The 14,974-nt window shown below is 45.5% G+C and overlaps 1 protein-coding gene across 7 annotated transcripts in view; it reads left to right on the top strand.

Moving 5' to 3' along the window:
- ELAVL4 (ELAV like RNA binding protein 4) overlaps positions 1 to 14,974 on the top strand; it is a 97,498-nt gene that overhangs the window by 42,403 nt on the left and 40,121 nt on the right. For all 7 annotated transcript variants that reach the window (XM_088479295.1, XM_088479299.1, XM_088479296.1 and 4 more), the window contains exon 2: positions 6,295 to 6,535. In XM_088479295.1, the coding sequence (XP_088335421.1) occupies positions 6,295 to 6,535 (241 nt within the window). The remainder of the gene's footprint in view (positions 1 to 6,294; positions 6,536 to 14,974) is intronic.

The raw sequence follows: 14,974 nt of genomic DNA, 5'->3' as shown, positions 1-14,974 counted from the left end.
TCTCACTTTAGTAAATTTACCCCATAGTGTTGGCATGGGAACATTGACACGGATGTAATGTCGATACAGTATGTTAAGAATTGTTCCTGGTGGTCTAGTGGGGACTTACCTGGTACAGCAGTTCCTGCTGTGTCTGGCGGTCAGGTGATGATGACTTCCGGCAGATCCAAGGGCGCTTCAAGTAAGTATATCACTAATCCTAACCCTCCCCATCTTGCCTAACCCAGTGATATCCCTCCCCACGGTGTCACCTGGTGCGGGAAGGGACGTTGTGTTGCGCAACTTTGCTGTGTGGCACCAAAAGGGAGTGTGGCCTGTCGGGAAGGGGCGTGGTCTCATGGGAAGGGACGTGGCCTAGCTGCCGAACCCCCATGGTCCCGTTATCACTGGTAGCCTGGAGACAGGGGGTGGGGGGTGCCGGAGGTGCGTGCAGAGCATGCTGGCTCCCTCGCAGTGTAAGGAGCTGAATGCTGCACTTAATTATACAGTGCAGCACCTGGCTCCTGTCACTGAGGGGGAGTCTGCACCTTGGTGTCACCCCTCGGCGGGTGACACCCAGGTGTGGCCCGCACCCCCCTTGTGATTGTGACGCTACTGGCCTAACCCTCCCCTCCTGTAGCCTAACCCTAACCCCCCGCTGCCAGACCCTACAGAATGACGACATTCCAACATCTTCAATGTGGACATTTTAACAATTTTGACATCATAACCGCCAATTTTGTAAATGTCAACATTATGACTACGACCCCTAGACTGAGCTTCCTTTCTTTCTCTCTCTCTCTTTATTATTGTATTTCTGAGTGTACATTTTCATAGTCTTCATAGTAAGGGCCATATTTATTTTTACTGCAACTGCCGGAACCTTTGTGTTGTATCACTGCTTCTCGCAGCTATACATGATCAAGTGCCTCCGCTATTCATCAATACTCACCTGTGCAGCAATGTACGATCGTGTGTGCCTCCCTGGTGGTGACTGCTATCAATGTGAAATGCGCATACACGGCAGCTATTGCTGTTCACCCCGGTGGAGCAGAAGGAGGTAAGGTATAGGTTTCGCCATTTCAAGATGGCTGTACCTAATGGTGGAAATGTAGGCTCTTCACTCTTCGATAAATAGTGTTAAGCAGTTAAGTAAAGTTAAGGCCGGAGAAATCTATGTTTTTTTTAAAGCATTAACCCTTTCATAATTAGGACAATGTGTCAAATGAACATTTTACCAGCTGTTTTGTTCGAAATTAGGCTCGGAAGTGCTTGACAAATAGAGCACTTAGATACCATTGATCTAGAACAATACAAATAACTGAGCAATCTTATTTAGAGACCAGTCATTTAGCCATTTAGGAATTAGTTTTCTGACAGAAGAACACATCATTGAGAAGTTCACTTAGGGGTTAATGTATAAAGCAGTGAAAAGTGTGGAGAAGTGGACCAGTGAAGAAGTTGCCCATAGCAACCAATCAGCTTTCAAGTAGCATTCATCAAGTACAGTCTATACAATAATAGGTAGGAACAACTTTTCCACTGGTCCATTTCTCCACTGTTTTTACTGCTTGATATATAAACCCCTTAGAGGCATATTTACAAAAACTATTTTTTACAGGAAATTCCCACAAAAATAAATCATCCCCAAGATGTATGAAGGGGGTTCCACAGCGATGTCTTTAATATCTGCTGCGATTCCTCCATTTCTGACCACAAAATGATCCCCCATGGTGACGGCTGCGCATGCGCCATGTGCAGTGTCGGCATAAAGGGCCCACCGGTGGAATGCAGTAGCAGGAGCCCATGCTTGAAGGGTGTGGACATCCACCAGAGGGGGTGTGGCCAGCCACCACAGTTGCTTGGTTAACCATTAGGCAAATATTGGTGTAGGTTCTATAGAAGAAAACCAAGAACCTATGTTCCACCAAGGCGAGCTCTGGGAGAACAGAAACCTCCCATGGAACAGAAGGGCAGTGGCAGGTGGGGAGTTTGACTGGGGCGGTACACCTGTCAAACCGTAACGCAGGTTCCTAAGGCGAGTGAGGACAGAAACCTCCCGTGGAGCAGATGGGCACTGCCCCCAGGTAACTGACCCTCCAATAGAGTAATAATGTACAGTACAATTCAATGGATAGTCTGGAACAGATGGGGCCCTCAGGCAGTGGGGCCCACCGGGGATTTCCCCTGTACCCCTGTGGGCCAGTCTGACTTTGGCCGTGTGCTCACCAAGTCCAAGTAGAGAAGCAAAGTGATATGGGTAGCTTCTAGCCCTTCACTGGGACTGCACTTTCTCGGAAACTCTCTCCCTGTGCCCTAACTTTGATAATGCACACAAAATTATACATTATGACAGCATCCAATTGGAAACACTGTTTCCCAATCATTCACAAAGCACACTGATTGCACAGCGAATAGCACCTTTGTTTTGCATTGATGAGCCTAAATGGTCCAACCAGCCAGTGGCGTCCCTCCCCGTGTTGTCACCTGGTGCTGGGAGGGATTGGGCATGGCTTCGCTGGAAGGAGGCGTGGCCTTGTGGGAAGGGGTGTGGCCTCGCGGCCCGAGCCCTGTTGTCCCATGCTTTTTACCAGGGGGTCTGAGCGGGGGGTGCAGGAGGTGCGGACTGCCCTGTCCTGTGAGCAGTGCCGGCTCCCTCACAGTGTCATAAGCCGAGTACTGCACTTAATACTACAGGGATGTCTGCACCTTGATGTCACCCCTCAGCGGGTGGCACCCAGGTGTGGCCCGCACCCCCCTTGTGACGCCACTGCAACCAGCAGATATTAGGGTGTAATGTTTATTCTCTGCTCGCAGGAGACGCCTCCACAGAGCACAAGTGCACCCAAATTTGTAGCGAGTCGGATAAACCTTATAAGATGCACAGTACAAACATTAATATCATTCAATTAAACTTTTCTCTTCCTCTTCTAAAATACGATCTTCCTCTGCAAAGCAATGAACTTCAGCAGAAATACTGACCAGCAGCCAGCTTTGATCAGTGTAGTGAATTAGACCATGAAAGCCAGCATCTCATTGGTTGTTATAGATTACAGCTCTTTTTTGTGTGTTTTGTTTTGGGGTTTGTTGTTTAGTGTATGAATTTACCCTTCATTATCTAATACTGCTCAACAATTACATGGATTATATGAGCACATAATAAAATGACAATTAAAATGTTTTTGCAGTATTGCTTTTGTAAAAATTGGATTTAAATCTTACAGTGGTGTTGCTTGTTAGTAGGCTAATTACTTGCTTTAAAGCCCCTAAACTATATTAAATACACGTCAACGTGGCAGTCGAAATGAACCTGTCCCTTTATCACGTTAAATAAAGCAAATGTCACTCAAATGCTTGCAAACAAGGATGAACAGGCAGGTCATTCGCTGCCCTCTGTCTTTCACCATTTAATCAACCTCATGCTGTTTCTTACATAATATTACCTTATTATTGTTCTCCTGGCTTCATTCCAGAGGGCTACAAGATAACTAGAAATTATATTTTCAGTAGCACACTTCAAGGTTTGCCTATTCGGTTGTACCCATTTATTTTTTTATCACAGATTGTCAAGGACATCGCAACAAAAAAAATATACCTTAGTTCTTGGGTATTTGTATTAGTGTTGTATTTGTATTTCTGTCTAGTTTTCCGTTCTGTACAGTAGCTCATCCTTCTGTCCTCGCTATGAGCTTATTGTGGGGAGGAAAATAATTTGCAGAACACTTGCCTTTGAGGCATATTTATAAGTTATATTGCGGGAAATCCTGGAAAACAGTCGTTCTGGAGATGGCATTTGCCCATAGTAGCCCACGGGATACTCCATCACATATGCTCCTCCGTCAGCTCCGTTGATGTATGAGTGGGCCGAGGGCAGTGCGCAGACAGTACAGGTGCGGGTCCAAACCTGGAGATGAAAACGGTCGTCCCGGCACCTACATTTTGATAAATGCATGTGATATTTTTCAATATTGCAGTGCAAATAGCTGTGAATATATCTCATCACAATCACATGTAAATTGGGAATTGTGGTAAATAGGGGAATTTATATAATGTAACCTCCTCCGCTATCTTCCTGAATATCACTGGAAAGATGGCTCCACGGAGGTGGAGGGACCTGCTTGCCTGCACAAAGTAAATTACGGGGCTTAGGACTGGGGTTGGGGAGCTGCTCAGAGGAGGGGTCCACTGCACACAGGCCTCCTCAGGCGTTAATGCGTCCCTGAAACAGTGTAAAGTTTATACATGAATCACTTTCCACAAGCTAAGCAAACGCTAAGCTCAAAGGACCTCATTCAGAGCCGGTCGCACAGAGCGTGCGGTCGGTCTGAATGAGGGGAGGACGTCTTGAATTTTCAAGACGTCCTCCTTTGCGGTGGTAAGGCTGTGGGTTAATACCCACAGCCTTACGACCGCCTAAGGTGATGGTCGCGATGGTCAAGACCATCGCGACCATCGGGGCTTACGACGAGACCCTAGGGTAGGGTCTCCCTTGTCGTAAGCCCCGGAGAGCTTTCGGCTCTGTCTGAGACGGAAGCTCTCCACTGACATCACTAGTGATGTCAGTGGGGCCGCCCCCAAACGGTAAGGCGTTCCCATGGGAACGCCCCCGTTTGGGCTGCCACCGCCCCGGCCCGCCTTCCAAACGGAGCGAGCTGTCAATCAACATCGACTGCTCGCCCCCTTTGGATCGAGACCCGCTACGACCGGCGCTGTCAGTCGCAGCGGGTCTCACGCATGCGCACGCCGGTGCCGTCGTGCGCATGCTCTGTGGGGTGCCATTGACCCGGTCCGAGCGCATCGGCGCTAACGACCGGGTCTGAATGACCCCCAAAATGCTTTACACAAGACCACACCCCCTTTCAGACAGGCTTTGCTTTATTTGATTGGCCAAATCAGCACTATAGGCAAGTTAGCCACCAAATCTGTTGACTTAAGGTGCCTACACACTTACCGACTTGCTGACAATCCGACATCGTGCACGATTTCCCTTAAAACTCTCCCCGGCAGCTCTGCACACGTTTTGGTGTACAATCTTCATACGATCTCTCCTGCATTCAGACTTTTTCCAGTGCATCATGTCCCAGATTGGCAGATATGCCCTACAGCACGGCAGCTCTGACGACCCCCAATCGCATCGTGACAGTGAGTGAGGACTCACAATTTGGGCATTTTTTACACGATCTGTCTTTCCGATGAGTAGGAATCGGCCAGATCGTGTAATAAAAATCGCCAACTGTGTAGGCACCTTTAGGGCCTGATTCAGAGATGTACACAATGCAGATTTTTACGCCGATCAAGCGATTGTTTACCATTGTGTGTAAGCTGCACTGCACATGCGCAGAAATTGTTTTGCGATTACACACGCACAGAAAGTGAATGACAGGTAGTCAGCGTGGGAGAAAACGGGGGGTGGCAAACGTAAGTGTGTCTGACCGTTTAAACGTTGTTTCATATTGCAATCTCCTACACTGAATCAGGACCTTAATCATCAGAAAAGGCCTCATGTGCATGCTATGATTTCATTTGGAGAAGTTCCTTTAGCAGATAGTTTTTTAAGTAATTCCTAAGCAGCATACACACACGATTTTGTTACCAACGATTTTATGAACGATTATCTGTAGATTTTCTGAACTACAAACGATTTTGGTAACTTCCCTTAATGAAAATCGTTCAGTTGGTCAGTCAGAATGAACTACAAACTACAAACGGGAACACGCATGAACGATAATCGTTCATTGTTATAACTCAGAATGAACGTTTTTTTCAACGATTGAACAATAACGACGTTGTTATAGTTAAATCGTTCAAAAAATCGTTATGTGTGTACACACCTTTATGGTTACGCAAAGTGGAAGTAGCCATATTTCTGTAGATCTACTTGAGATAAAGGACCTCATTCAGAGTCGGTCGTTGCGGCCGCACGGTCGTATGCCACCGATGTTCGCTAAACTGCGCATGCGTAAAGTTCGCAATGCGCGTGCGCAAACTAGCTGCTACGATCAGAAATTTCTCTCTCCTTGAACACAGCCAGGTCGGTAGTTTGAGTGACAGAATGAGGCGTTTGTGGGTGGTAACAGGGGAAGGTGCTTGAAAACGGGGGAGTGGAGATCTGAACTCAGGCGTGCCTAATTATGCGAACGGCGTTTTATGGGAGTGCATAATTAACAAAGTAGTGTCATGGCACACGTGACATGGGTGGTTTGTACACTGACCTGATCGTAGTTCTTATTTGCTGAGTCTTGTCTCCTAAATGCCATGTCTCAGACTATTGCTATTTTCTATTTAATCCTTATCCTTTTCTATTTTGCTTTGCAGATAATTAGCACCATGGAACCTCAGGTGTCGAATGGCCCAACTTCCAATACGAGCAATGGACCATCCAGTAACAGTAGAAACTGCCCATCCCCGATGCAGACAGGGGCAGCCACAGATGACAGCAAAACTAACCTCATAGTTAATTATTTGCCGCAAAACATGACGCAGGAAGAGTTCAGGAGTCTGTTTGGCAGCATTGGGGAGATAGAGTCCTGCAAGCTGGTGCGGGATAAAATCACAGGTATGTGTGTACACAGTTTGCTCACCAATGTTTCAGATGTGTTTTCAATTCGTGCAGCTATATAGATTAGGAAAAGACAATGAGACTGACAGAAGTTCACTTTTAAAATATGGCGGTGGTGCACAACAATCTCAAATGCTGGGAGCTGTGCAAGCCAATGTTGTCACATGCATGTCATGCATGCAGTGCTCCCCAAATCCTGTCCTCATGTACCTAAAACAGCTCATGCTTTCATGATTTGCTAAATCAACACGTGACTTAGGGGCCTATTCATCATCACTTAATGCAATAAAATGCACATTTTCACCTGCAATTGTAAAAATTAAGTTATCGGGCCATTCATCAAGAGGGTAAAGCAGGAGATATCACATATATCACCTACTTACCTTCCTCTTGCGGAATGGCCCACTGTCCCCACACACTAGTATCACAGATATCACCTACTTATCTTCCTCTTGCGGAATGGCCCGCTGTCCCCATACACTAGTATCACAGATATCTACTACTTACCTTCCGTTTGTGGAATGGCCCGCTGTCCCCATACACTAGTATCACAGATATCTCCTACTTACCTTCCTTTTGCGGAATGGCCCACTGTCTCCATACACTAGTATCACAGATATCTCCTTCTTTTCTTCCTCTTGCGGAATGGCCCGCTGTCCCCATACACTAGTATTACAGATATCTCCTATGTACCTTCCTCTGGCAGAATGGCCTGCTGTCCCCATACACTAGTATCACAGATATCTCCTACTTACCTTCCTCTTGCGGAATGGTTTGCTGTCCCCATACACTAGTATCACAGATATCTCCTACTTACCTTCCTTTTGCGGAATGGCCCACTATCCCCATACACTAGTATTACAGATATCTCTTATGTACCTTCCTCTGTCAGAATGGCCTGCTTTCCATATACACTAGTATCACAGATATCTCCTACTTACCTTCCTCTTGCGGAATGGCCCGCTGTCCCCATACACTAGTATCACAGATATCTCCTACTTACCTTCCTCTTGCGGAATGGCCCGCTGTCCCCATACACTAGTATCACAGATATCTCCTACTTACCTTCCTCTTGCGGAATGGCCTGCTAACCCCATACACTAGTATCACAGATATCTCCTACTTACCTTCCTTTTGCGGAATGACCCGCTGTCCCCACTGTTGTGCTGCTATTTAACATTCCATGGAGTATAATTACTAAAGTGTGGGTTTATAGAAGTGGAGATGTTGCCCATAGCAACCAATCAGATTTTAGCTAATATCTTCTAGAAGGTGCTACATAAATGACAAGTAGAATCTGATTGGTTGCTTTGGGCAACACTTCCACTTCTATAAACCGGCATTTTAGTAAATATACCCCCATGGCTCCTCTTGAAGCCCTGCCTAAATACACTGCCCCCTACTAAATAGAGGGTTTCTCCCTCTCCGTTACAGTGATTTGCGCAGCTAATGTCAGTGCATGTTCATAGAGATTTGACAGGGAGGGGATCTAGTGAACCAGAGATGGCGTTAGCTGGCAGTAAAATGCCAGGCTTTTTGGTGCTTGTTAAATAAACTTTGGCCGCCATTCACATAGAGGTCCATAGAGATGATGGTAAACCGTACAAAATAGGTTACCACCAGATTATCTATTATTTCTACAGTGTAAAGCTTTTGTTACATAGAGGGAGGCTGAAATAAGCCCTTTCTCTTGTGAAAAACACCAGAGAAAAGGATTATTCTCAATTACCTAAATAGACCCTTTTTCTTATTTGACCGGGTCAGTAATTAATGTAGTTTCCTCAGCCACAAATCCTGAAAACATGCGCTGGTTGGGGTGCATGAGGACAGGATTTGGGAAATACTGATGTATCCCTTTGTACGTTATTATTTCTTCAGAGTTTTGATTATTGGAAATAAATTATCTACTGTATTTGAAATAAGCATATTTTGAATGTAGTAATAACTTAAAAACCCAAAAGTTACGTGTTCTGTGCTTACTACAGATGTGCCCACATACATCTATCCTCCGCGCGCTACAAGTCGCGCCACACATAACGGAGCTCAGTGTGATGCGGTAGCTCAGAGCATCTTTTTGTGCATCTTTTTACATTCAAATGCATCTTATTCGCACAATGATGTGAATAGATAGCAGCTTCTGCTGATTAAATGATATGCAGCATGCTTATGTTCTCTGAGCGAGTGCGGGTGTTCTGCATGCGAAATGCTACGTTACAGCGTCAGCGGCTGTAACACTGTAACGTAGTGTTTAGCATGCAGATACATCCGCAGTCACACACAGAACATAGGCATGCTGCATATCATTTTATTCAGTGAACCTCATATCATTTCCATATCATTTTAATCAGCAGAAGCTGCTTGTGCTATTTGTGTGCATAGTTGTGCGAATGAGACGCATTTGAAGGTAAAAAGACGCACGAAAATACGCTCGGCGCTACTGAGTCACAACAAGGCATGGCGCGATTAGAAGGGCTGTTGAATGCGCCAGGAGGCTAGATGTCTGTGGACCCATCTGTACATCCTTATGGCGAATCCTGTTTGGTTTTGCACAGCTGGCTTTCTCAGTAGAATCCAACTCAATAAGGTATATTTACTAAAGTTCGGGTTTTTAGAAGTGGATTCTAGCTATTATCTTCTAGAAAGTGTTAGATAAATATTAAGTAAAATCTGATTGGTTGCTATGGGCAACATCTCTACTTCTTAAAACCTGAACGTAAATATGCCCCATATAGTCAGGATCTGAGGTGTGCAGTAAAACTAGCTTCTCTAAAGCTTACTTTAAAGGTTTGATTACATTTACTTGTGATTTCAGTGTATACTCAGAGCAAATGGGGCAAGTCAGAATTTATTAGTAGTAGTATGAAAATGATCATACCTGCCAACAGTCAAATTTTCTGTGAGACAAAATGGAAATGGCCTACTAGAAATAGGGTGTGGGTTTTCCTAAAATGGCCACAGTTGGGGACACCGAAAACCATTCACAAAATATTATTATTATTATTATTTATTTTTTTATTGGAGCAAAGCCAAAAAAAAAAGTCTGTAGCATTGCACCTTGATAAAACCATGTTGCACTGCAGGTGGGGCAGATGTAAAGTGTGCAGAGTGATTTAGGGTGTGATTCAGACTTGTACGTCATGCCGATATTTCCGTAGTCGAGCAATAATCGACAAACTGCACTGCACTGTGCATGCGTCAAGGCAGATTACCGTAGTCACTCGCAGCAAGTTTTTACTCGCAGTGTGATTGACAAGCAGGGAGTGTTTGGGGGAGGTAACAGGGAGTGACGACAAAGAATGCAGGCGTGTTGCGACCATTCCAGGGGCGTGTCACATCCTGCGTCTGTGATCCAGGACGCAAGATAAAATGTCTCTGGCATCTCAGTTTCCTCGTCCATTCTGCGCCACCATTGAGTTACTCAGAGGACCGATCTGCAACCGTTGATGCGTCTTTGTATGCAGATGCTTGGATTTGTTAAGGCGCAGGTGGACATCTCACTATATTCCTCGGCGTCTGCGACATTTGCATATTTTCACATATCCACTGAGTAGTACAACTCAGGATCAGGTCCTTAGGTCGGAGAAGGATGTGTCCAAACTCAGTCTACTATAAACTGCAATGTAAAACTAAAGTTGTCCAGGATTTGTGGGCTACATGCATACTTGCACGACTTTTCTGCTTCTTCCTACTGCAAGGGACAGCCTGCTCGGTCTAGAGGGGTTGTGGTGGCCGCGTAGGTGAGCTGTGCGCGGAGCTGTGGCAACGCCATAGCGTCATAAAAGACCCTGCCCCACGCTAGAAAGTGCTGAGATCACAGGCTTTGTATAGCGGGGAGCAGGGCTACGATGACGCGATTCAGCGCAAAACGCATCATCAGTCCCCCTGGACCATCCACTTGCGCACTGCTGTAGGCGGGCGGCTGCAGAGGGTTGCGAGCGGCTGGCGGGGGTGTGGGGGCACACAGGCATCTAGAGAGGGTTGCGGGAGATTTGCCCTCTTTTCCGGGCATCTGAGAGCGCCACGCGATTTTCAGGAACCTCTCGGCCACTCCAGGAGTGTAGGCAAGCAGGGCTGCATGCAGCCAGCATTTACTCTGCATGCAAAAACAATATACAGTATGAATTTGCACCCCTTGCTTTACAACATGGTTTATCCAGGTGCACACAGTTACTTGCTGTTTTTTTTTTTGCTTTGCTCCCAACTCTGTATCAGCTCCTTTATGCCTAATAGCACAATGGAACTGGTGATATAATAATTGTACTTCAATGGGCTATATGCCTTGTGTGCAAAAATATAACATGTAGCATTCACATGATACGGCGGATAAGGCGCTTTCTTTGCATCTGTGTGCCGTCAATTTGCTCTCAGTTGCATCAAACTGACGGCCTCAAAATAATGGAACACTGTTCCCTATGGAGCTAAGCTGGTCTTTACACAGCAGCTTTCAATGCCAATATCGAGAGATGGATCAATGAAAAGAGAGAATGCAGCCACTGTATTTGCAACCAACTTATCTCCAAAGGGAACAATGGGAAACATTCTAGTGCATATAGAAAATGTGTTGTTGCTCATGGCAACCAATCACATCTTTGTTTTCACTTTCTAACCTGTGCTGCAAAAATGACAGCCGCAATCTGAATGGCCGCTAAGGCAACATCAGTTTAACTGTGCATAGTTTTTCTTTTCCTTTCCATAAATCTCCCCAATTGTCGCCTATTGGGCGGTGTGTTCTAACTGCATTTTGATGCAAATGAACAGACCTCAGATCGAATGAGCACAGGCACAGAGAAAAGCATCCATCTGTAAAATCCCCATAGGAAGTAAGTTCTAGAGAAAGCTTTTGCGAGCTATACAGTCTTTCATGACCGCGTTTCCCAGCGTCTGCTTTCTTTACATAAACTGGGTCCAAAACCTGTAAAAAGAAGGAATCCAAAATCAGAGATCCTAATACTGTCAGTTGAGTCTCATCATAATCATAACGGCTAGAGGAAAGTGGGTGAAGACATAGAACTATACCATTAAACCAGTTAATAAAATATATTTTATCCATGTTTCCTTGATAGCAACAACTGATATTTAGTGCAGGAACAAGAGATTTCTTTTGTTGTTGTTTTTTTATTTTTTTATTTATTTATTTTTTTTTTGCAAAGCCCCCCAGTTCCCTATTTTGTTTTACATTAATTTGAAAATTGTATTAGAACACAGTTATTATAAATGGATGATTTCAGTTCCCCTAGTTCTAGTCTTTCGTTGATCTTGTGAATTTGTGAGGATTGTATGGAGGGAGGAATTTAGGGGCCCTGTTCATCGAATTAGGCGTGATAACAAGGACTTTCTGTATGAATACTTTTACCGCTTGGCTGGTCAGTCCAGCTCCCCTCTACAAATACATGACCCGGGTCACTCATACCCACAGCACTGGAAGCCCGGACTCGCCTTGTCACCACCTGAACTATCTGGTTCATTTCCCATGTGCGCTATCTGTGTACGCACAGTAGGCCTGATTCAGACCTGTTCGCTAGATGCTACGCTCGCTCCCAGCGTATGCAAATTTGGCTAAATGACGGCAAGGCAGGCGACCGCACGGCAAGGCATAAGCACGCCCACTCTGTCTTGGCGTGCGATGGCGGTGTGTATGCTGACGCCCACCAGTCTGTTTTTAGACGCCCACTAGCGCACGTCATCTCCAGGAAGTGTATGCAACCATCGGTACATCGGGTTTCATCGGAAGTGAATGCAGCGCTTGAGGTTGACTATGCCCTACCACAAGCACTGCGAGCACTTCAGTGTATAGTTCAACCAGGTGACGTGTACTATGACGCTGGCTGTTAATTATGCACGCGACCTCCACCTCCACTCCCCCGTTATTAGTGGCCTGCCCCTGTTACCACCCACAAACGGCCTCTCCTGTCACTCATTCAGCTGGACTGTCTTTGCTGGGCGAGCGAATGCTTCCCGATTGCTCGGCCTAGTTCGCACACGCGCACTGCAATGCATACGCACGTGCACATTGCAAAACATCGCTCGCTCCGAGCGATCGCTTACTAGCGAACGCGTCTGAATCAGGCCCAGTGACCTCATCCCCATAATGTGGGAAAAGCCCACATAATCCATGGGGAACTAGCTAGCAGTCCACGTCTTTAACTGTCAGTATTAGCTCATCTACTGTAGGATTGACACTCGTTGTGTGATTGATTGCTCGGGATGATAGACCAGACTGTGTCAACTCAGCATATGCTTGCTGCCTCCTGTCAGAACCTGGATGGGTGTGAGGCTAGGCAAGGGCTACCACTGGTCAGGGAGTAAGGACGCAGTATGTGATTGGAGGGGAGATGTATCAAACCTGCTTCAAGAGATAAAGTGGATAAGTTGCCCTTATCATTTATTTAGCACAGTCTATGAAATTACAGTTAATTGGTTGCTATGGGCGACTTCTCCACTTTATCTCTATCGAAGTTTTGAGCCCTTTCCCCATCCATCATCCCCTCCAAATCAACTACCCATACCAAAGATGGCGGGTGCCTCCATCACTCTGCCAACTCTTAACATGGTGGTGCGCAGTTACAATTGAGTCCTGTTGATGTCTTTGGGCAGCTGCTTGGTGAACTCATCCAAGCCCAGGGTACAGAAGGGCATGGAGACTGTGACCATCCAGCTGCGGCTGGAGGACACAAGGACGATTAGTCCTATATATAAGCAGAAGCACCGCAGGTGAGTGAGCTGACCCAGTTTAAACTATGGGATTATGGGTAGAATAGGGAAATAGTCTCATTGCATAGTAAATGCCCTTTTTTTCTGCTTAAGGAAGTCTTGCAGGAAACGTGCACATCTAATAGGGTCTGTGCTTCACACCAACCCTGTGGAAAATGATGCACTTCAGGAAAATAGCACATTTTACTCTGGATCTCTGATTGTAGACTTCTGGGTAGATGTTGGCATTACAAGTGGTTGTGGAGATCCTAGAGTTGTGCGATGGGTATTTCAGCCATGTAGGTCTATACCAGGTAGCTGTACTGATGGCCTGTGACATGCCCACTGTGCTGGAAGCCTGAGAGAGAATAAGGGTCTATTTACTAAGCAGTGTTAGGAGACAGAGTGAAAAGTGATAAGAAAGTGATAAGGTGCCAGCCAATCAGCTCCCAACTGTCATCTCACAGGCTGTGTTTGAAAAATGACAGTTGGGAGCTGATTGGCTGGCACCTTATCACAGACTTATCACTTTTCACTCTGTCTCCTAATACTGCTTAGTAAATAGACCCCTAAGTGACAGTCTCCACAATTGGACAGATCCCTCCATGTATTGTTAACCACATACCTACTCATTGGACAGGTCCCGTACCCCCACCACCACCCTTCCCCTGTTACTGCTAACCTCCATTGTGATCATTACTGTTATGGCCGTGTTTGTTACTGTGCATCTTTCCTCATATTCATATTTTGTTTGCAGATAGGCAGCTCCCAACTATGCCCAGCCCCTTCCCTGTATCTCCCTTTGGGGGAGATTTATCAAATCTTGGAGAGAGATAATATGCATGTAGATAAAGTACCAACCAATCAGCTTCTAACTATCATTTCATTCAGGCTGTGTTTTAAAAATGGCAGAAGCTAATTGGTTGGTACTTTACCTCTCTCCAAGGCTTATATACTGTATCTCCCACTAAATCTGCACCTCTGACACCCCCCCCTCCTCCACTATTAATTAAGCGGAGCATTGCCACCACCACACTATAAAATAGTAATTCAAAGACTTTTTTACATAATACTAATTGGAAGTTTGGGTGGCCGTTGTGTGGCAAGACTAAGCGTAACCATGACAACAATACCAACATCCCAGCCCTTGTGCCTTGGATAGACGGGGTGAGTGATCCAGGGTAGGGTAGGGCAAGTACAATTGAAGAGGGTGTAAGTTCATTATTAGGGGTATAGCCGTTTAGGTTTCAGACGATGACTGCCCACTGTGGTTTAAGGAGCAGCAATGGACTGAGGTCTGGATATCTTGTTTGTCTAGCTCTATATGGGATTGTTAATATCCTAATATTGCCAATGCTACCCAACGATAGTCATTGCCCACTGAGTGGCATGCTATATAGGGAGAAGGCCTTTCTCTGGCAAAAAAACAGATGGGCCCTTCTTCTATTGATAAGTAACCCCCCCTATAATTCCTAATCTGCAAATTGAAAGACACATACTGGATTTCACTTGCATTGAACTAAGTGTGGCACCATCAAAACTGTATAAACACTAAGTACAGACTAATAATACTAGGGTTAGTGACCAATATTTAAATAGGAAGAGTCCGTAAATGTGATTAATATCTTGTATAGTCTTGTAACCACGTAGAGATGGAACACGGGAACAAAAATAGGAACAACGTAGCCATAAAGTGAGCTTATTATAACTTTAATTTCCACAACATAATTAATTCTGGCTTTTAAA

Source organism: Taudactylus pleione, unplaced genomic scaffold (genome assembly GCF_031769625.1).
Source record: "Taudactylus pleione unplaced genomic scaffold, aTauple2 ptg000230l, whole genome shotgun sequence".
Classification (NCBI taxonomy): Eukaryota; Metazoa; Chordata; class Amphibia; order Anura; family Myobatrachidae; genus Taudactylus; species Taudactylus pleione.
Note: the sequence above shows the minus strand (reverse complement) of the source record. Positions and strands in the feature narration are given on the sequence as shown.